This window comes from Oncorhynchus nerka, linkage group LG4 (genome assembly GCF_034236695.1).
Source record: "Oncorhynchus nerka isolate Pitt River linkage group LG4, Oner_Uvic_2.0, whole genome shotgun sequence".
Classification (NCBI taxonomy): Eukaryota; Metazoa; Chordata; class Actinopteri; order Salmoniformes; family Salmonidae; genus Oncorhynchus; species Oncorhynchus nerka.
Window position 1 is genome coordinate 85,862,231 of NC_088399.1, and position 22,850 is coordinate 85,885,080.

General features: G+C 44.0%; 1 protein-coding gene across 1 annotated transcript in view; it reads left to right on the forward strand.

Annotated features, from left to right (window-relative positions):
- LOC115118775 (polypeptide N-acetylgalactosaminyltransferase 4-like) overlaps nt 1-21,127 on the forward strand; it is a 43,099-nt gene extending 21,972 nt beyond the window's left edge. The window contains exons 3-11 of the mRNA XM_029647480.2: nt 1,887-2,056; nt 3,307-3,496; nt 3,779-3,964; nt 4,523-4,640; nt 9,600-9,776; nt 12,301-12,432; nt 14,146-14,256; nt 16,579-16,731; nt 16,940-21,127. Coding sequence (XP_029503340.1) covers nt 1,887-2,056; nt 3,307-3,496; nt 3,779-3,964; nt 4,523-4,640; nt 9,600-9,776; nt 12,301-12,432; nt 14,146-14,256; nt 16,579-16,731; nt 16,940-17,080 — 1,378 coding nt within the window. The 3' untranslated portion in view covers nt 17,081-21,127. The remainder of the gene's footprint in view (nt 1-1,886; nt 2,057-3,306; nt 3,497-3,778; nt 3,965-4,522; nt 4,641-9,599; nt 9,777-12,300; nt 12,433-14,145; nt 14,257-16,578; nt 16,732-16,939) is intronic.
- Nucleotides 21,128-22,850: the final 1,723 nt, after the last annotated feature.

Below are 22,850 nucleotides of genomic sequence, written 5' to 3' on the forward strand. Positions count from 1 at the left end.
GGGGGAGGCTTGCAAGCCAAAGAACACCATCCCAAACGTGAAGCTCGGGGGTGGCAGCATCATGTTGTGGGGGTGCTTTGCTACAGGAGGGACTGGTGCACTTCACAAAATATATGGCATCATGAGGGAAGAAAATTATGTAGATATATTGAAGCAACATCTCAAAACATCAGTCAGGAAGTTAAAGCTTGGTCGCTAATGGGTCTTCCAAATGGACTATGACCCCAAGCATACTTCCAAAGTTGTGGCAAATGGCTTAACAAAGTCAAGGTATTGGAGTGGCCATCACAAAGCCCTGACCTCAATCCCATAGAAAATTTGTGGGCAGAATGGAAAAAGCGTATGCGAGCAAGGAGGCCTACAAACCTCACTCAGTTACACCAGCTCTGTCAGGAGGAATGGGACAAAATTCACCCACATTATTGTGGAAGCTTGTGGAAGGCTACCTGAAACATTTGACCCAAGTTAAACAATTTAAAGGCAATGCTACCAAATACTAATTGAGTGTATGTAAATTTCATTAAATTGTACCCGCAAAACAAATGTCTCAACGTCAACAGTGAAGAGGTGACTCCGGGATGGTAGCCTTCTAGGCAGAGTTGCAAAGAATAAGCCATATCTCAGACTGGCCAACAAAAAGAAAAGATTAAGATGGGAAAAAGAACAGACACTGGATAGAAGAACTCTGCCCAGAAAGCAAGCATCCTGGAGTCGCCTCTCGACTGTTGACTTTGAGACTGGTATTTTGTGGGTACTATTTCATGAAACTGCCAGTTGAGGACTTGTGAGGAGTCTATTTCTCAAACTAGACAATTTAAAGTACTTGTCCTCTTGTGCACCGGGGCCTCCCACATTTTCTATTCTAGTTGGAGACAGTTTGTGCTGTTCTGTGAAGGGAGTAGTACCCAGCGTTGTATGAGATCTTCAGTTTTTTGGCAATTTCTCGCAAGGAATAGCCTTAATTTCTCAGAACAAGAATAGACTGATGAATTTCAGAAGAAAGTTATTTGTTTCTGGCCATTTTGAGCCTGTAATCGAACTCACAAATGCTGATGCTCCAGATACTCAACTAGTCTAAAGATGGCCAGTTTTATTGCTTCTTCAATCCGGACAACAGTTTTCAGCTGTGCTAATGTAACAGTATAGCTTCTGCCCCTCTCCTCGCCCCTACCTGAGCTCGAACCAGGGACCCTCTGCACACATCAACAACAGCCTCCCACGAAGCATCGTTACCCATCGCTCCACAAAAGCCGTGGTCCTTGCAGAGCAAGGGGAACAACTACTTCAAGGTCTCAGAGCGAGTGACGTCACCGATTGAAACGCTATTAGCGCGCACCCCGCAAACTAGCTAGCCATTTCACATCGGTTACATGAACATAATTGCAAAAGGGTTTTCTAATGATCAATTAGCCTTTTAAAAATATTAACTTGGATTATCTAACACGACATGCCATTGGAACACAGGAGTGATGGTTGCTGATAATGGGGCTCTGTACACCTATGTAGATATTCCCCCAAAAATCAGCCAGTTCCAGCTATACAATAGTCATTTACAACATTAACAATGTCTACACTGTATTTCGATGAATTTGAAATTTTAATAGACACAATTTGTTTTTGTTTTTAAAACAAGGACATTTCTAAGTGACTCAACTTTTGAACGGTAGTGTATATCTATAATTATTCTCATTTTTTTTATCTAAAGTTTTTTTCACTAAAGAGTAATATCCATCTATAGGAGGGGTTATTTTATGTTTTTCTTTTTTGTTTCAATTGTTACCTATCCCTTAATCTTTACATTTATTTAGGGACTTTAAAAAGATTAGCCTTTGATAGGCTGAAAGCAATCCTAATAAACAACATCTCTCTCTTTCATTTGAGTATAGATGCAGAGCTAAGAAGTTTGACTACCGCCATCTGCCGACCACGTCAGTGATCATAGCGTTCTACAACGAGGCCTGGTCCACCCTGCTCAGGACTATCCACAGTGTTCTGGAGAGCACTCCTGCTGTCCTCCTGAAGGAGATCATTCTCATAGACGACTTTAGTGACCGAGGTTTGACCAAGCTTTTTTGTTGTCTTTTTTTGGGGATCGTTAATTGTCATTTTTACACCGTTTACTGTTCTGTTAGCCTAGTCAGCACCTCTACAAACATTATAGGGTTTGCGTCAGTTCGTGCTTTGTCGGTGTCTATTTTTTGGGGGGGGGGGGGGGGAATCATAGAACATATTTTAATTTGTGAACATCTGGTTAATAAACTTAGTTTTTATATGAACAATATGCCAAGAAAACACAAGTTAGAGAGTAAAATAAAAGGTTAAAAGATACCTTAGAATACCTAGTTATTATTTGTCAGGCATTGAGTTTCTCCCCAAAGTTGACGGTAATACAGAACAGGATCCTTACTTAGAACAGTAACGCTGTAGGCCGAACAATGGGGCTTATCTGTACATATCTGACATGAGATGAGCCAGAGAGTTCTGTGAGAGAGAAAGGACATATTCTTCCTTGGAGACAACACAGTCACTGCTGAGTGTCAGTACAAGTGGAGTTTCTAGTGTTTGTGTGGCGCTGGTCAGGAAAAACTAATTATATAATAGCCTATTCACTGACACATACATAAGAGACCTGTCTCAGACACGCACAGAAATAGATTGAGCCAAATTATTCAAAATTGCCACCAGTCCACCCATTATGGCATCATTGACCTGAATGGGGGAAGTCTGTTCTATTCATTCGATTCTATGCTCAGACATGATAGCTGTTCTCTCTGAGTATCAAATGACCACATATTACAATTGACTCTCCCCCGCCCTCTGAGACCAGTCAGGGTGTAAGATACCACATCATTCTCATCCACAACTGTAATATACAAGAGACTGATGATAAGGAGAGAGGACAGCACTGTCATCAACACTACTGACGGTGTCTTCCCCTTTGGGGAGACTGGGACTATCATTTTCATTTCAGTTGAATAATAATTTAGCTTCGCCTGTTGGTCTGTCAATGTGCAAAGATAAGATCTGTTTATTCGTTGTTCTATCTTCTATTATTGTCTACATTATTATCACTGTACTGTTGGGAAAGAGCTCTCATGGTAAGAATTTCACTGTACTGATGTACACCAGTTGTATCCTGTGCACACGACAAATAAACTTTTTGAACACAGTTGCGAAGTAAGGATCTATGCCCTTCCCAAACGATCAATTATGAGTTTTTAGGAGTTGTGTGTGTGTGTGTGTGTGTGTGTGTGTGTGTGTGTGAGAGAGAGAGAAGCCTTGACCATCTCTCTGTGTGAAACCCAGTCTATCTGCAGTCTCAGCTGGAGCAGTACATCAGTAACTGGGAGCGTGTCCGCCTCATCCGCACCAACAAGAGGGAGGGGTTGGTCAGGGCGAGGCTCATCGGCGCCACCTACGCCACGGGGGACGTATTGACCTTCCTGGACTGTCACTGCGAGTGTGTCCCCGGCTGGATCGAGCCGCTCTTGGAGAGGTGTGTTTCACTTAGCCAGCATATTGACAATTTGATTACAATTACAGATTCTATACTCAATTAATAGGGATGGGATTGGTCATTAGGGTTGCATAGCAACAAGACATTCTGGAGGCAATAAAAACAGATTAGTGTTGGTTGGCCCATTGGCATTCCTGGTCAAGTATAGTGGCACATGAATTTTATCACATGTAAATGAGGGAATGTCTCATGAAAACCTTCCAGGGACTTTCAGTGAGTGTCCTTTCTTACACCATACTGTGTATCTCATCCTCCCTCCAGGATTGGAGAGAATGAGAGCACCATCGTGTGTCCGGTGATCGACACCATCGATTGGAACTCGTTTGAGTTCTACATGCAGACAGATGAGCCCATGATCGGAGGCTTTGACTGGAGGCTGACTTTCCAGTGGCACTCCCTCCCTGAGGTCGACCGCAAGAAACGCAAATCCCGCACCGAACCCATCAGGTCAGTAATTCTATGGTCATCAGTTTCTGTCCATATGGGATTTCTGGGCCCATCTCAAACGGCACCCCTTTGGTGCACTCTGGGAGCCCTCTGGGAGCCCTCTGGGAGCCTTCTGGGAGCCCTCTGGGAGCCTTCTGGGAGCCTTCTGGGAGCCCTCTGGGAGCCCTCTGGGAGCCCTCCGGGAGCCTTCTGGGAGCCCTCTGGCCCTGGTAAAAGTATTGCTCTATAGATAAGTAATAGGGTGCCTTTTGGGAAACAACCTCTGGCTCTCCTCTTAGGAGGAAATTAAATTGGGAGATATTTTGAAGAGAAGTTGTTTTGTAAAAGTTATAGTTGGATCCCAAATACTCTCCTTTCTGACCAAGTTTAAAATGTTTTGAAATTCATCTCACCTTCTCTCCTTCATTCCTTGAAGAATGTCTAATCACTTAAGTTTGGTCTAATCACATACAAATAAGTGATTACCTCAGGAAAGGGAGAAATAGATTTGATTTAAAAGTCTTCTAATATGGCACACTGTACTGACCTCCATGTTCCACTATGCTTTCTCTCTCTCAGGTCTCCTACCATGGCCGGTGGGCTGTTTGCTGTGAGCAAGGCCTACTTTGAGTACCTGGGCACATATGACATGGGCATGGAAGTGTGGGGAGGAGAGAACCTTGAACTGTCCTTCAGGGTGAGTACTAAATACTCATTGACTATGTTCCAAATGGCACCTATTCCCTTTAAAGTGCACTACTCTGGACCAGACTCCTATGGGCCCTAAGGGAATAGGGAATATGATGCCAATTGGGAAGCAACCGCTCTTTCAATATGGCATCATCATCTCAGTGCCAGTAGCATTTGCAGTTGGCACAATTAAGCTATTTTTCAGGTACTTGGTAAAAAAGAGACTAATCTAATGCAGAAAGGACACCCACCTATATTCTGATCTTTGTCCCAAAATTGTTTTAAAAATGTCAATGATCCATGGTCCAAAAAGGTTTACAAAGTATATGTTCTATGCTTCAAAAATGTTTCAATAATAAGTTTAATTGGAAGAAAATGGATGTAGGCAGACTGCTATCCCCAGTTCAAATCCAGTTAATGAGCTTGATTCATCAGTGTCACCTAGAAGAGTCTGTGTCCCAAATGGCAACCGTTTCCCTATGTAGTGCACTGTTTTTGACCAGCACCTGGTCATAAGTAGTGCACTACATACGGAACAGAGGGCCATTTGGGACGTTACCTAGTTGTCAGCAGGCCCTGATGGCGAAGTGATGTCTCACAGTGTCTGATCTGCTGAAGGTGAGTGATGGCTGGATGGTGTTGGACACTACATCCCCATTTAGATAATGAAGGCCTTGTTGTTGGTGTCCCTTTCAGTTGTTCACGTCAATCATTACTGGCACAGATTTCCTGCTTTTGATCCAAGTGTGTGTGTGTGTGTGTGAAAAACTAAAGACGGATGGGGTATCACCCTATATGATGTTTTATGTATGTGGAAATAAAATGCCTCTCTCTGGGACTCTCCATCCATAAATAATGACTTGTGAATTGGTTTACAACTGTGTTTTGGGAACACAAAGGAGTAAATATGGCACAGAATTAAATGTTTTGATGAGAATGAATAGGATTCTAGCTAAGTATCCATTACAATGAGAGAATGTGTTGTGTAATTGAGGCGTAACTCAAGGAAGTCGCTAAAGGTAATTAGTGAATAGTGAGGTAGCACCCTGTCGCTCTCCAAAGCTGTTTTATTGGCTGTAGTGGAAAACAAGCAATTATAAGATGCAAATTGATACCGTAAATCAAATGTCCTGCAGGAAATGTATTAAAATGGGAAAAAGATCCCCCAACAAACTGGTTTTCATGATTCTCTTGTCATTTGCATAGTAGCCGCGGGAGAAGAAGAGTGGCAGTGTTGATTATTCATAGACAACGTCCATCTTGGTTTCTGCCTGCATTATCACACCACTTACATCCTAGTTTGGATCCTATTTCATAGTCTGGAGAACATTTAGGCACTAGTTTAATTATTAGGAAGAATGGCTGGGAATCACCTGGGACCGATGCAATATGTATTACAATTCTATACTGTGATTTTTGTTGTCATTTGATGTTCCAAGTATATTGCTCACTGTGTGTCTGCTGCAGAGAGATAGGAGAGAGCATGAGAAAATAAGTTTTGATCAGTCTTGGAATAAAAGTTCTGAAAACATGTTGGCTCACTATTTTTATTTTTTAAGTAGTTACAGGATAAAAAAATACCTTAATTATGGAACATGTGCAGCTGACTATCGCTAGCTATCGCTACCTTTTTTACAAGTCGATACTTGCAGTCAAAGTATCGATTTGTAATATTGTAAAAAAAAATCATATTGCGATATGTATCTGTCATTATTTTTTTTTGTCACATGCAAAGTGGAGGAGTCCTACCCTCACATCACACCCATTGGCTTTGCTGCTCATGCATTGAATCTGCTCCTCAAGGACATCATGGCACTGAAAACAGTGGATACACTCTACAAGAGAGCCAAAGAAATTGTTCGGTATGTGAAGGGTCATCAAGTTATAGCGACAATCTACCTCTTCAAGCAACGTGAGAAGAATAAGAGCACCACATTGAAGCTGCCCAGCAACACTTGTTGGGGTGGTGTTGTCATCATGTTTGACAGTCTCCTGGAGGGGAAGGAGTCTCCAAGAAATGGCCTTATCACAGTCTGCCGATATGGACAGCCCCATCAAGAGGATCCTCCTGGTTTATGTATTGTGGGAGATAGGGGTAAGCAGCCTGAAACTCCTGAAACCTATAGCAGTAGCCATTGCACAGATTGAGGGAGACAATGCCATTCTGTCTGATGATCAGACTGCAGATGTAAGAGAAGAAATCCGTACTGCCCTGCCCACTTCACTGTTGCTGCAAGCAGAGCAAACTGTAGTTCTGAAATGCATCATAAAGCGTGAAGACTTCTGCCTGAAGCCCATACATGCCACAGAGTACATGTTGGACCCCAAGTCTGCTGGCAAGAGCATCCTGTCTGGTGCAGAGATCAACAAGGCCTATGGTGTCATCACTACTGTGTCTCGCCACCTCGGCCTGGATGAGGGCAAGGTTGTTGGCAGTCTGGAGAAGTACACTTCCAAGCAAGGGCTTTGGGATGGAGATGCAATATGGCAGTCGTGCCAACTTATATCCTCAGCCACCTGGTGGAAGGGACTTTGTGGATCTGAGGCTCTTTCCCCTGTTGCCTCCATCATCCTCCAAATCCCACCAACATCAGCCTCCTTTTTGAGCCTGACAACGAGCCATCCTCAAAAAGGCTGGAAAGTGACAGTGAAGATGAGGCCTCAGAGTCTGATGTTCAAGAGGTGGACATTGAGGCGGTCCAGGGAGAAGACATGGAAGTCTGAGAGGAAAACAACCAAAGCTTTAGATTGTAGAATATCATTATACAGATGTATGTTGAAAACACTTTTGGGAGATGTGATGGATCATTGGGGATCAATATTCCCTTTTGTTCAGTGAAATCATCCCATGTGAAGAGTCAACTCATTTAGTTAAAGTTGAATTCATAACTAAATTGTTTTTTAAAATTTCTATTGGCAGTATTATTTGTAATTCTGTCTACTCAATACAAATATATCCAATGCAAAAAACATCTACATTTAAATGGTATTAATATTACATTTGCATATATTTCTGTTAATTTCCATATATTCCCGTTAATGCCCATATATTCCCATTAATTCCCACGGAAAGTTTCCACCTCTGAATATTCCCTAAATGTGCAACCCTACTGGTAACTCATAAAACTTATCCTCTGCAGCAGAGGTAACTGTGGGTCTTCCTTTCCTGTGGTGATCCTCATGAGGGCCAGTTTCATCATAGCGCTTGATGGTTTTTGCGACTGCACTTAAGCAACTTTCAAAGTTCTTGAAATGTTCCAGATTGATTGATCTTCATCTCTTAATATAATGATGAACTGTTTTTTCTCTTTGCTTATTTGAGCTGTTCTTGCCATAATATGGACTTGGTCTATCTTCTGTATACCACCTCTACCTTGTCACTAAACAACTGACTGGCTCAAACGCATTAAGAAGGAAAGAAATTCCACAACTTCTCTTTTAACAAGGCCCACATGTTAATTGAAATGCATTCCAGGTGACTACCTCCTGAAGCTGGATGAGATAATGCCAAGAGTGTGCAAAGCTGTCATCAAGGCAAATGATGACTACTTTTAAGAATCTCAAATATAAAATATATTTGTGTGTGTGTGTGTGCGCGCGGGCCTGCCTGCCTGCCTTCGGAAAGTAGTCAGACCCCTTGACTTTTTCCAAATGTTGTTACGTTAGCCTTATTTTAAAATGGATTAAATAAATAAATAAATCCTCTGCAATCTACACACAATACCCAATAATGACAAAGCAAAAACAGGTTTTTCGATTTTTATTTTTTTTGCAAATGTATTAAAAACATAAATATTCAGCCCCTTTGCTATGAGAGCAAGGCCTTGGTCAGGAGGAGAAAGGCCTTGGTCAGGAAAGTAACCAAGAACATGGTCACTCTGACAGAGCTCTAGAGTTCCTCTTTGGAGAAAGGAGAATCTTCCAGAAGGACAACCATCTCTGCAGCACCACAAATCAGGCCTTTATGGTAGAGTGGCCAGACAGAAGCCACTCCTCAGTAAAAGGCACATGACAGCCAGCTTGGAGTTTGCCAAAAGGCACCTAAAGACTCTCAGACTATGAGAAACAAGATTCCCTGGTCTGATGAAACCAAGACTGAACTCTTTGGCCTGAATGCCAAGCGTCACGTCTAGAGGAAACCTGGCAACATCCCTATGGTGAAGCATGGTGGTGGCAGCATCATGCTGTGGGGATGTTTTTCAGCAGCAGGGACTGGGAGACTAGTCAGGTTTGAGGCAAAGATGAACAGAGCAAAGTACAGAGAGATCCTTGATGAAAACCTTCTCCAGAGTGCTCAGGACCTCAGACTGGGGCTAAGGTTCACCTTCCAACAGGACAATGACCCTAAGCACACAGCCGAGACAACGCAGGAGTGGATTTAGTGGCCCAGCCAGAGCCTGGACTTGAACCTCCTCAAACATCTCTGGAGAGAGCTGAAAATAGCTGTGCAGCAACGCTCCTGACAGAGCTTGAGAGGATCTGTAGAGAAGAATGGGAGAAACTCCACAAAAACATGTGGCAAAATTGTAGTGTCATACCCAAGAAGAATTGAGGCTGTAATCGCTGCCAAAGGTGCTTCAACAAAGTACTGAGTAAAGGGTCTGAATACTTATGTAAATGTGATACTATTTTTATTAAAGTTGCAAACATTTCTGCAAACTTGTTTTTGATTTGTCGTTATTGGGTGTTGTGTGTAGATTGATGAAATTGTTTTATTTATTCAATTTTTAGAATAAGGTTGTAATGTAACAAAATGTGGGGGGAAAGTCAAGGGGTCTGAATACATTCCGAAGGCACTGTATATATACATATAAAGAAAATATGAGCAATAGGAACCTCTCCACAAATCTTACATTTGGGATTTCTGGGAACGTTTGAGTCAAATGCATACCCATCCTGTACATCTCTTGTCTGGATTTTTGCCAGAAATATCATAAGATGCCAAAAATGTCTTCCTGTTCCCCAGGTGTGGCAGTGTGGAGGCTCTCTGGAGATCCACCCATGCTCCCATGTGGGCCACGTCTTCCCAAAGAAAGCCCCCTACGCCAGGCCCAAGTTCCTCCAGAACACGGTCCGTGCTGCCGAGGTGTGGATGGACACCTACAAACAGCACTTCTACAACAGAAACCCCCCTGCCAGAAAGGTAGAGTGCTGTAGTACACTTTACAGTTGTCATATGATCAACGTGAGGTACAGTATTTTCAGTGAGTTGTCAGGGCTACAACAAAGTTACACCATTATGAGGTAGCTAGTGGTTAGAGCGTTGGGCCAGGAAACGAAAGGTTGCTGGATCGAATCCACAAGGTGAAAATATGTTGTTCTGCACCTGGGCAAGTGAGTTAACCCACTGTTCCCTGGGCGCCGAAGATGTGGATGGCGATTTCAGGCAGCCCCCCACACCTCTGAGGGGTGGGGTTAAATGCGGATGACACATTTCAGTTGAAGGCATTCAGTTGTACAACTGACCAGGTATCCCCCTTTTCCTTAGTAGTGGAGGATGCAGTGATTGTAGATCGATCAGGCTGTAGAAATACCAATAATATAACTTATTGTAATGTGATAAAGTCACTTATTGTAATGTGATAAGGTCACTTATTGTAATGTGATAAGGTCACTTATTGTAATGTGATAAGGTCACTTATTGTAATGTGATAAGGTCACTTATTGTAATGTGATGAGGTCACTTATTGTAATGTGATGAGGTCACTTATTGTAATGTGATGAGGTCACTTATTGTAATGTGATGAGGTCAGTTATTGTAATGTGATGAGGTCACTTATTGTAATGTGATGAGGTCACTTATTGTAATGTGCATAATCCCAACGGGTGATAAGAAGTAGCTCATGCTTTAGTTAGGACCAATATGAAGATTCATGCACTCTGACATTTGTTTTGGTAAACCGCTGAGGGATGGGGCTTGAGAACTATAACCACTCTTACATTCTTAGAGAGAGCTTTGGACTGACCGTCCATGATATCAACATTATAGTTTTAACCATGTTTTGAAGCTATACAGTGTTTGTTTACATTGACTTTGTTAACAAACATGGGAGTAAAACCAGCTGATATTTTGGGTTCTGATGGGGTTTGACAGTTGAACTAAGCTCACGAGGCATTTTTAAGATCTGTTCTTCAAGAATCAATGTCTTTATACTGTATCAAGGATCATCAACTATATTCCGTTGCTGGGTGGGTTTTTCTTGAGAGGTCGGGGGCTGGAACATAATACAAAATAAAAGAAGATTTGTAGCCGGAAAATTGACCGCAAGAAGCCCAAACAGAGGTTTAAAATGATTGTTTTAGTCAAACATTTCTTGTATTTATGTATGATCATGTGTCTCTCTGTGTGGGAATAATCAGGAACAGATTTCGTAATATAAATCACTTGGTGCTTATTTCCTGGTGTTTTTAGTCTTTTATGGCCAAATTTGTCCCTCAGGTATCCAGTTGGAGAACCCTACTGTATCATCCACAGTCAAAGTGGATGTAGCATCTCCTGATTGGCCCTTTAGAGCTGTGATAGTTCTACCAAGGATGGAACACCCTAGACGTGATTAATATTGTATCGTAATGGAGTAACTTGGATGGAGAAGTTCTTCACCTGTCTAGGTGTCAGCAGTGGTTGATGAGGTTGTGTGTGTCCCTCTCAGCTTTCTTTGTGTTGCCTGATATCAAAGTCTCGTGTTCATCTTGGTTTCACCTCATAAATTACATTATTAATGCCAGGCATATTTGATCAAACAATAAATGACCCATCCAAAGGTAGCTGGAGACTGGGTGCCAGACTAGTGACAACCACTAGTCCTTTTTTTGGGTCTTTTTTTTTTTTTTGTCTAAACAAACCAGGTGTGTTTTCACAAGGAACCAAGCAGAAGCTAATGGGATGAAATGGAAAACAAAAAACCTACCTGAATTTTATTCAGTAAGAAACGGTTGTTTTCATTTTGCCGTTGCTAAATGTTTTGCTACGGTGTGCCCTAATGAATACACCGTTGCAGTGAAATCCAGCTTATTTACATTACATTTTTGTCATTCAGCAGACTCTCTTATACAGAGCAGTTCACGGGAGCAATTAGGGTTAAGTTCCTTGTGCAAGGGCACATTGGCAGACTTTTCACAGTCTGCTCTTTGGTTACTAGCCCAACGCTCTAAACCGCTAGGCTACCTGCTGCCCCAGTTATTATTCTGGTGTGTCTTTTAGAGTTGTGTGTGTGGGCCTAATTTTTGAAATTCTGGAAATTGTTGCAAGCTAAAGTGTTATGTTGTTTACTCAATGTGTCAATGTTTTTAAGTGTATCCATCCCTACTCAAATGTGTTAGATGAAGTGTTATTTTTTCCACAGGAGACATATGGGGACATCTCAGAGAGGGTTGTCCTCAGAGAGAGACTGAAGTGTTGTTTTCTCCACAGGAGACATATGGGGACATCTCAGAGAGGGTTGTCCTTAGAGAGAGACTGAAGTGTTATTTTCCACAGGAGACATATGGGGACATCTCAGAGAGGGTTGTCCTCAGAGAGAGACTGAAGTGTTATTTTTCCACAGGAGACATATGGGGACATCTCAGAGAGGGTTGTCCTTGAAGTGTTATTTTTCCACAGGAGACATATGGGGACATCTCAGAGAGGGTTGTCCTCAGAGAGAGACTGAAGTGTTATTTTTCCACAGGAGACATATGGGGACATCTCAGAGAGGGTTGTCCTCAGAGAGAGACTGAAGTGTAACAGCTTTGACTGGTACCTGAAGAACATCTACCCTGACCTGCATGTACCAGAGGACCGGGAGGGCTGGCACGGGGCGGTGAGTCTCTCTCTCTCTCTCTCTCTCTCTCTATATCAATACGATTCGATATCTTAAGCACTAAAGCACTCCAAAACATTTAAACAACATAAAACATCGGTCCGTAATAAGTCGAAGCCAAAATGAACTCCTATGTCCTACCTCGTTGGCCTCCATGTAGATGTGAAATGAGTGTAACAGTATAACTTTAGACCGTCCCCTCGCCCATACCCGGGCGTGAACCAGGGACCCTCTGCACACATCAACAACAGTCACGCACGAAGCATCGTTACCCATCACTCCACAAAAGCCGCGGCCCTTGCAGAGCAAGGGGAATTACTACTTCAAGGTCTCAGAGCAAGTGACGACACCGATTGAAACGCTATTTAGCGCGCACCGCTAACTAAGCTAGCCGTTTCACATCCGTTACATGAGCATGGTAATACCATTAAAATAGACTAGCATCTCCTACCCATTTTCCTCTGCCATATTGCCTGCATACTTTTAGTTCTTCCGTATGTAAAAATGTATTTCTTTGCCCTCAGAACAGACTCAATTTGTTGGGGCTCGAATTGGACTCGACAAGGTGTCAAAAGCGTTCCACAGTGACGCTGGCCCATGTTGACTCAAACACTTCCCGCAGTTGTGTCCAGTTGGCTGGAAGTCGTTTGGGTGGTGGGACCATTCGTGATACACACTGGAAACTGTTGAGCGTAAAAAACCCAGCAGCATTGCAGTTCTTGACACAAACCAGTGTGCCTGCTACCTACTACCATACCCTGTTCAAAGGCACTTAAATCTTTTGTCTTGCCCATTCACCCTCTGAATGACACACATAATGCATGTCTTGCCCATTCACCCTCTGAATGACACACATAATCCATGTCTTGCCCATACACCCTCTGAATGACACACATAATCCATGTCTTGCCCATTCACCCTCTGAATGACACACATAATCCATGTCTTGCCCATTCACCCTCTGAATGACACACATAATGCATGTCTTGCCCATTCACCCTCTGAATGACACACATAATGCATGTCTTGCCCATACACCCTCTGAATGACACACATAATCCATGTCTTGCCCATTCACCCTCTGAATGACACACATAATCCATGTCTTGCCCATACACCCTCTGAATGACACACATAATCCATGTCTTGCCCATTCACCCTCTGAATGACACACATAATCCATGTCTTGCCCATTCACCCTCTGAATGACACACATAATCCATGTCTTGCCCATACACCCTCTGAATGACACACATAATCCATGTCTTGCCCATACACCCTCTGAATGACACACATAATCCATGTCTTGCCCATTCACCCTCTGAATGACACACATAATGTATGTCTTGCCCATTCACCCTCTGAATGACACACATAATGCATGTCTCAATTGGCACAAGGCTTAAAAATCTTAACCTGTCTCTTCCCCTTAAATCCCATTTTCTTCAGTGTAGATGGAGGGGAGGAGAGTGGTTAAAGGATTTTTAGGCCTTGAGACAATTGAGAAAAGGGTTGTGTATGTGTGTCAGTCTCAGTGTATGAAGCCTTCTTTACATCAGCAGTTGTCTCTATGTACTATACAGAAACGGAGACCAAACTGCCACAGATCCAGCAATGCAGAGGCAGAATCACAATGTTTTGTCTCCTTTAATCTGACCCTCTTTGCAGTGATGGCAGGTCTCATGATGCTAATCCGGATCATTCTCATCACAGGTGCGTAGCTCTGGGATCCATTCAGAGTGCCTGGACTACAACGCTCCGGAACACAGTCCCACGGGGGCGCACATCTCCCTCTTCGGTTGCCATGGGCAGGGCGGCAACCAGGTGATTTAAAAATGTCATGTCTTGTCAGTTTATTTTCTCTCTCAACCCCCCTGATCCCACGTCCGTCTCCCTGATGGACGGACGGAGTGGTTACTCAATGTCACCCATATCCGGTGACCATCCACCTCATCTCAGCTATCTAGAATTTAGTGTCAAGTGAGACATCTACAACTTTGGCTTAGTATTTCTAGACAAAGTATCCTAAAGCATATTTTAGGCCTAAATCTACATAAAACATATTTTTTTATACATTTATAGCTATGTTTCTAGTTAGTTTACAGATACTTGCTGACTGTATGGATGTATATTTGATGTCCAGTCAGACAAGAGGGAGTCGTGGAGGCTTCTGCCTGCATGTCTATCTCCACCGGCTATATCTCCATCTCTGATTACTCATTGATGCATCGCATCAGGTGTCCAACGCTACTAAAAGCACCATGTGTGTGACTGAAAATCAATGTTTCCACAGCCTGCACTGAAACGGAAACCTCTACCTTCTCTTTAGAGAGTTCACTCCTAGTTCCATTTAAAAGATACATGAGGGAGAGAGAGGTGCGCAGAGAGAGAGAGGTGCGCAGAGAGAGAGAGGTGCGAGAGAGAGAGAGGTGCGCAGAGAGAGAGAGAGAGAGAGAGGTGCGCAGAGAGGTGCGCAGAGAGAGAGAGAGGTGCGCAGAGAGAGAGAGAGGTGCGCAGAGAGAGAGAGAGGCGCGCAGAGAGAGAGAGTGAGAGGCGCGCAGAGAGAGAGTGAGAGGCGCGCAGAGAGAGAGAGAGAGGCGCGCAGAGAGAGAGAGTGAGAGGCTCGCAGAGAGAGAGAGTGAGAGGCGCGCAGAGAGAGAGTGAGAGGCGCGCAGAGAGAGAGTGAGAGGCGAGCAGAGAGAGAGAGAGCGAGAGGCCGCAGAGAGAGAGCGAGAGAGAGAGAGGGAGAGAGGCGCACAGGGGAGGGAGGGAGAAAGAGGTGCGGGGGAGGGAGGGAGAAGGAGGCGGGAGGGAGAGGGAAAGAGGCGCGCAGGGGAGGGGGAGTGAGGTAGAGGCGCAGGGGAGAGAGGTGCGTGGGGGGCAGGGAGGGAGAAAGAGGTGCGCGGGGGAGAGAGGCACGCAGGGTGCGGAGAGGGAGGGAGGGGGGGAGAAAGATAGAGAGGTGCGCGGGCGGGAGGGAGAGAGGCACTCGGGGGAGAGACACACATACACACAGAGAGACGCCTGGGGGAAGAAAGAGAGAGAGACTCTGGGGTGAAGAGAGAGGCGTGGGGGGAGAGAGAGCGAGAGAGACTCGGGGTGAAGAGAGGCGTGGGGGAGAGGGAGAGAGAGGAGTGGGGTGAAGAGAGAAGCGTGGGGGGAGAGAGAGGAGTGGGGGGGGAGAGAGGTGTGGGGGGGGAGAGAGACTCTGGTGTGAAGACTCTGGTGTGAGAGAGAGAGGTGTGGCGGGGAGAGAGAGAGACTCGGGGGGTGAAGAGAGAGGTGTGGCGGGAGAGAGAGAGACTCGGGGGTGAAGAGAGAGGCGTGGCGGGGAGAGAGAGAGACTCTGGGGTGAAGAGAGAGGCGTGGGGGGAGAGAGAGAGACTCGGGGGTGAAGAGAGAGGCATGGCGGGGAGAGAGAGAGTCGGGGTGAAGAGAGAGGCGTGGCGGGGAGAGAGAGAGACTCGGGGAGGGGGTGTGAAGAGAGGCGTGGCGGGGAGAGAGAGACTCGGGGTGAAGAGAGAGGCGTGGCGGGGAGAGAGAGTGGGTGAAGAGACTGACTCTGGGGTGAAGAGAGAGGCATGGCGGGGAGAGAGAGAGACTCGGGGGTGAAGAGAGAGGCGTGGCGGGGAGAGAGAGAGACTCGGGGGTGAAGAGAGAGGCGTGGCGGGGAGAGAGAGAGACTCGGGGGTGAAGAGAGAGGCATGGCGGGGGAGAGAGAGACTCGGGGTGAAGAGAGAGGCATGGCGGGGAGAGAGAGAGACTCGGGGTGAAGAGAGCGTGGGCGGGGAGAGAGAGAGACTCGGGGGTGAAGAGAGAGGCGTGGCGGGGAGAGAGAGAGACTCGGGGGTGAAGAGAGAGGCGTGGCGGGGAGAGAGGGAGTAGTGCGCCTCTCTCTCTCTCTCCCCTGCTTGCTCAACAGACACTACTTTAGACCTACTTTAGACCTACTTTAGACCTCGATCCAACCATTTCTCTCTTAAAAGTAAAGGATTATTTTGGTGAAATCTCTTAACTGTTGAATGCTAATGTTTGGAGCTGCTGATTTGATAAGCACCGAGAGTAAACATTCATCCATTCCCCAGGTACGGTGGTTACTATAATTCAGATCAGCAGAGTTCAACCATGCATCTCTCTTTCCCCTAGTACTTTGAGTACACGACTCATAAGGAGATCCGCTATAACTCTGTGACGGAGCTGTGTGCCGAGGTCCCAGAGGGACAGACTTACATTGGGATGAAACACTGCCCCCACGACAGAACCCCTACACCCCCCACCATCATCTGGGAGTTCAGAGAGGTGAGTGATGCAGACGCAAGAAAAAACACGCATGTAAGCAGAAAAACGCTCTTACACACATACTCACTCACAGAAAAACACTACAGATGTTCATACTATGCACTACTGGGCTGATTGAATTGGTAAACACACGACAAGTTGTCTCGTCAGTCAGAAACAGACTGTATTCAACATAGCTGTAGTCTAACCTGTCTCTGTGTGACCACAGGACGGGACCATATACCACCCTCACTCAGACATGTGTGTCACCTCCTGCCGCACAGCCGAGGGGCGAGCGGACGTCCAGATGAGGACGTGCACCCCCGGGGACAAGCACCAGCGCTGGAAGTTTGAGAACGGGGGGAACTAGCTTCACCCTAACCCTAATTGACCTTTGACCTAAGTGCAATTACAGTTCCATGGTGGACGATTGAGAGGCAGGATTTTTAAAGAGGGGACCCAGCAAAGCCTCTCAGCAAACTACCTACTTGTTCCCTGTGGGAAGACTTCCTCATTTAAAGTGCCTTTGCAAACCAAGTGGGGTCCACACCAGAGGTGAACGTATTTATGCCCGTCTGTCAGAATGCCCTAGTTTTGTAGATCTTTCCTTCCTGTCACTATGGGAGCTTAAAAACAATAAGAAAGCTTGAAGGAACATTCCAGGATTGTCTAGTGGTGTCAGATCTAAAAGACTGGTTTCAAAGAGGATCAATGGCAGGCATCATGGGAGTTTTTAATTCAGTGGGATCGGCATAGATTCTAACAAGTACTGTTGCACTACAGAATGATTTTATAGAATATTTGTGTTTTTTTTTACATGTAGACCACAACAAATAACTGAATTGTGTTGTCCTTAAAATAATAATAATAATTACTCTTTTCTATGTGTGGTTAATCTGGGGGTTTGTAATTCAAAGATAACCCTTTGAGATAGCTGAATAAGTCCCAAAGCTTTGTATCATATGAGACTTAACTATACAAACCCCATCTTGTTGTTTATGTGAAATGGAGTTAAGAGGACCCTGTCATGCTAGGATACGGTATGTGTTCTACTCACCAGTGTCCGTCTCTCTATTTGGAGACTGTCATGCTAGGATACTGTGTGTTCTACTCACCAGTGTCCGTCTCTCTGTTTGGAGACTGTCATGCTAGGATACTGTGTGTTCTACTCACCAGTGTCCGTCTCTGTTTGGAGACTGTCATGCTAGGATACGGTATGTGTTCTACTCACCAGTGTCCGTCTCTCTGTTTGGAGACTGTCATGCTAGGATACTGTGTGTTCTACTCACCAGTGTCCGTCTCTCTGTTTGGAGACTGTCATGCTAGGATACTGTGTGTTCTACTCACCAGTGTCCGTCTCTCTGTTTGGAGACTGTCATGCTAGGATACTGTGTGTTCTACTCACCAGTGTCCGTCTCTCTGTTTGGAGACTGTCATGCTAGGATACGGTATGTGTTCTACTCACCAGTGTCCGTCTCTCTGTTTGGAGACTGTCATGCTAGGATACTGTGTGTTCTACTCACCAGTGTCCGTCTCTCTGTTTGGAGACTGTCATGCTAGGATACTGTGTGTTCTACTCACCAGTGTCCGTCTCTCTGTTTGGAGACTGTCATGCTAGGATACTGTGTGTTCTACTCACCAGTGTCCGTCTCTCTGTTTGGAGACTGTCATGCTAGGATACTGTGTGTTCTACTCACCAGTGTCCGTCTCTCTGTTTGGAGACTGTCATGCTAGGATACTGTGTGTTCTACTCACCAGTGTCCGTCTCTCTGTTTGGAGACTGTCATGCTAGGATACTGTGTGTTCTACTCACCAGTGTCTGTCTCTCTGTTTGGAGACTGTCATGCTAGGATACTGTGTGTTCTACTCACCAGTGTCCGTCTCTCTGTTTGGAGACTGTCATGCTAGGATACGGTATGTGTTCTACTCACCAGTGTCCGTCTCTCTGTTTGGAGACTGTTCAAAGTAGGTTGAAATTGGGCTATTCGAACAAGACTTGAAACACTTACAGTGAGGGAAAAAAGTATTTGATCCCCTGCTGATTTTGTACGTTTGCCAACTGACAAAGAAATGATCCGTCTATAATTTTAATGGTAGGTTTATTTGAACAGTGAGAGACAGAATAACAGCAAAAAAAATCCAGAAAAATGCATGTCAAAAATGTTATAAATTGATTTGCATTTTAATGAGGGAAATACTTATTTGACCCCTCTCAATCAGAAAGATTTCTGGCTCCTAGGTGTATTTTATACACACTCTTAAAGGGAGTGCTCCTAATCTCAGTTTGTTACCTGTATAAAAGACACCAGTCCACAGAAGCAATCAATCAATCAGATTCCAAACTCTCCACCATGACCAAGACCAAAGAGCTCTCCAAGGATGTCAGGGACAAGATTGTAGACCTACACAAGGCTGGAATGGGCTACAAGACCATCGCCAAGCAGCTTGGTGAGATGGTGACAACAGTTGGTGCGATTATTCACAAATGGAAGAAACACAAAATAACTGTCAATCTCCCTCGGCCTGGGGATCCATGCAAGATCTCACCTCGTGGAGTTGCAATGATCATGAGAACGGTGAGGAATCAGCCCAGAAATACACGGGAGGATCTTGTCAATGATCTCAAGGCAGCTGAGACCATAATCACCAAGAAAACAATTGGTAACACACTACGCCGTGAAGGACTGAAATCCTGCAGCGCCTGCGAGGTCCCCCTGCTCAAGAAAGCACATATACATGCCCGTCTGAAGTTTGCCAATGAACATCTGAATGATTCAGAGGACAACAGGGTGAAAGTATTGTGGTCAGATGAGACCAAAATGGAGCTCTTTGGCATCAACTCAACTCTCTGTGTTTGGAGGAGGAGGAATGCTGCCTATGACCCCAAGAACACCATCCCCACCGTCAAACATGGAGCTGGAAACATTATGCTTTGGGGGTGTTTTTCTGCTAAGGGGACAGGACAACTTCACCGCATCAGAGGGACGATGGACAGGGCCATGTACCGTCAAATCTTGGGTGAGAAGCCAGGGCATTGAAAATGGGTTGTGGATGGGTATTCCAGCATGACAATGACCCAAAACACACGGCCAGGGCAACAAAGGAGTGGCTCAAGAAGAAGAACATTAAGGTCCTGGAGTTGGCCTAGCCAGTCTCCAGACCTTAATCCCATAGAAAATCTGTGGAGGGAGCTGAAGGTTCGAATTGCCAAACTTCAGCCTCGAAACCTTAATGACTTGGAGAAGATCTGCAAAGAGGAGTGGAACAAAATCCCTCCTGAGATGTGTGCAAACCTGGTGGCCAACTATAAGAAACATCTGACCTCTGTGATTGCCAACAAGGGTTTTGCAGAGGGGTCAAATACTTATTTCCCTCATTAAAATGCAAATCAATTTATAACATTTCTGACGTGTTTTTCTGGATTTTTTTGTTGTTATTCTGTCTCTCACTGTTCAAATAAACCTACCATTAAAATTATAGACTGATCATTTCTTTGTCAGTGGGCAAACGTACAAAATCAGCAGGGGATCAAATATTTTTTTCCCTCACTGTAAGCTTGTGCTAAGTGCAATTTTTGATTGCCTGAGGGTGGTGGGATGTCTGACATTGTTGTCTGGGAGTCTTCACTGAGCTGTGGATTCAAAAACAGGCTGATTTACTGGGTCTACGATGTTGCCTCCAAAAAGAGAGGCACAGTTACATTTTTGGGGCAGAATTCTTTTACACATTTTAATCTATAAAAAATACAAATCCAATGTGCCTAACATACAATTATAAAGATGTTCATTTGACTTTCATAGTGGCAATATTCTCATATGAGTCTTGGTCTACAGCAATGTTGTCTGCTCTCTTCCAAGGCCTCCGTGTTGCAACTAACACAAGCATGTCACAGCATTGCTTACTTGTAGCATTTTTATACTGTATCGTGCATCAATTGTTGATCTCTCAAGGGCTTGATTGTCTTAAACCTGCCACACAACAGATTCCTTTGTCTTTGACAGACTTACATCAACACCCGTACTCTACTCTTACGCTCTCTCCTAACCTGAACCTTTCCTATAATATCTGGTTCCCTTGATTGGGATTCGAGAACCACATTATGGCCTTAATAACAATGATTCCGTGTTTGTTGCTATTGAAGTGCTTATTATTGAAATCAGTTGTACCGCCGCAGACTGTTCTTCCTAACTGTCTTTTTTGTGGTCCTTTGCACTAGGGCATTTTTTTCCCTTCATATCAAATATTTGTAATGATTGTTTGATAATTCAAAATGACTCCAGCTTAATATGATATTTCTTGGTATAAAGGGACCTGAATGGGATGTGGTGTATTTAAACTACTGAACTGATTTAATAAACACAAGAGGTGGTGGGGATTATTGTTTGTACCAGTGAAGAATAAAAGGGTCAAAATAAAATTGGTGTTTACATGTTTTAAATGGAACCTTTATTTAACTAGGCATCCCAGTTAATTAAGAACAAATTAGTTATTTACAGTGGTGGCCTACCCCGGCCAGACCCTCCCCTAACCCAGAGCCCAACAGAGCTCCTGAGAGTTTTGGAGGATTGCTAGATCAATGCCTTTTAACTCACTGAACAATGACAATTAAAACAAGAATCCAAAAGAGTTGGTTTTATTTCTCTTAGTACTGACACACGACTCCAGTGAACTTTGACAAGCAAGTAAGAAAAGCTTTTCTTCACGATGTTTTCTTCCAAATGTACTGATTTAGCACCATCTAGTGGCGATGGAAGGAACCACTCAATGTCAAATGGGGAAGTGATGCCCTTTTGAGGTTCAGTAAATAATCTAAGTAACCTAATCCCCATCAAAATCTGTCAGTTTAAACTAGAGATATGTGGTTGTTTTGCATAGACTGTGTCTCAATCCGCATATGACGGCCTTCCGCATCAGCGGTGAAAGGTGGCATAGCTACATCTGTGTTTGTCAGACCACCAGACATCCCGAAAATCTGTCCCTTCACGAAAACGTCTGTAAGCGTCCGAGCGGTTTGGTTATTATGACCACTATGGAAAGGGGAGAATCTTACGAACACGATGGTGTTCTCTATTTTGCTCTGACCCCTACCAGTGTCATGGGACGCCTCTCAAGGTAACCCATACAAACGAATGGAAGCATGGAGGCCGTTTTGTGCCAACAAAAATAAGGGTTTAAATCTCCAAAATATATCTTCTGAGCTTCCTTATCTCCTAGATAAAGGACAGACACTTCAAAACCTCATTCCTTATGATCAATATTTCAACAGTCTTTTTTTTCTTCCATTTCTGAATGTGTTATTCAATTCGTTTCTATAGTAGTGAAGACCAAATTCAATATTTGAACAGTCTTTTTTTTCTTCCATTTCTGAATGTGTTATTCAATTCGTTTCTATAGTAGTGAAGACCAAATTCAATATTTGAACAAAAAAGTATGTCATTTTTTTAATACCTCTAAAGGGGTCCTAAAATACTAAATCAAATAGAGACATGATCCATGGCATGACCATCTTAAAACAATTCCATATGTTAACTTAGTACCCCCCTAACTGCTTTTTAAACCTTACCATGAGCAATAAAACAATCAGGATGTCCAACATTCTGTAGGACATTACATGACCAGAGCCTCTGGTGTTTACTACTTATCCAAACAAATTACTCCATGGCTTTGTGTGAAATGGTAGAATAATCTTCAGGCTCAGTGAAGTGTAAGCCTAAATAGATTTTGCTGGCCAGAAATGATGTAAATGCTGTGCATGCATGTGCAATACTCTGGACAGCACCTTGAGATATTGCGTCATAACCACCGTGGAAATGAAGGCAATTAACTGGACGTTGATATAGTACTATATTAGTTGGCTTCTTGACACTAATGCCACTACATGCACTACTGTCTGAGGAGAGTTTATGGACTGTTGAATTTGCATTTAAAGTATCTCTCCTTTACATATTGTTTAATGTTTAATAGGTTAAGATAATACATTTACCTGTTGGTCTACAAAATGAGTGTTAACTGTTTATTTTTGATGAAAACTTCCTCATCCAGCCTAATATATGTTTTCCTCCTGAGATAGTAAGACAGACAGGTCAGTGTACCATGGTACCTTTTATCTTTGTTGTTTTGACAATACGAGTATTCAATCA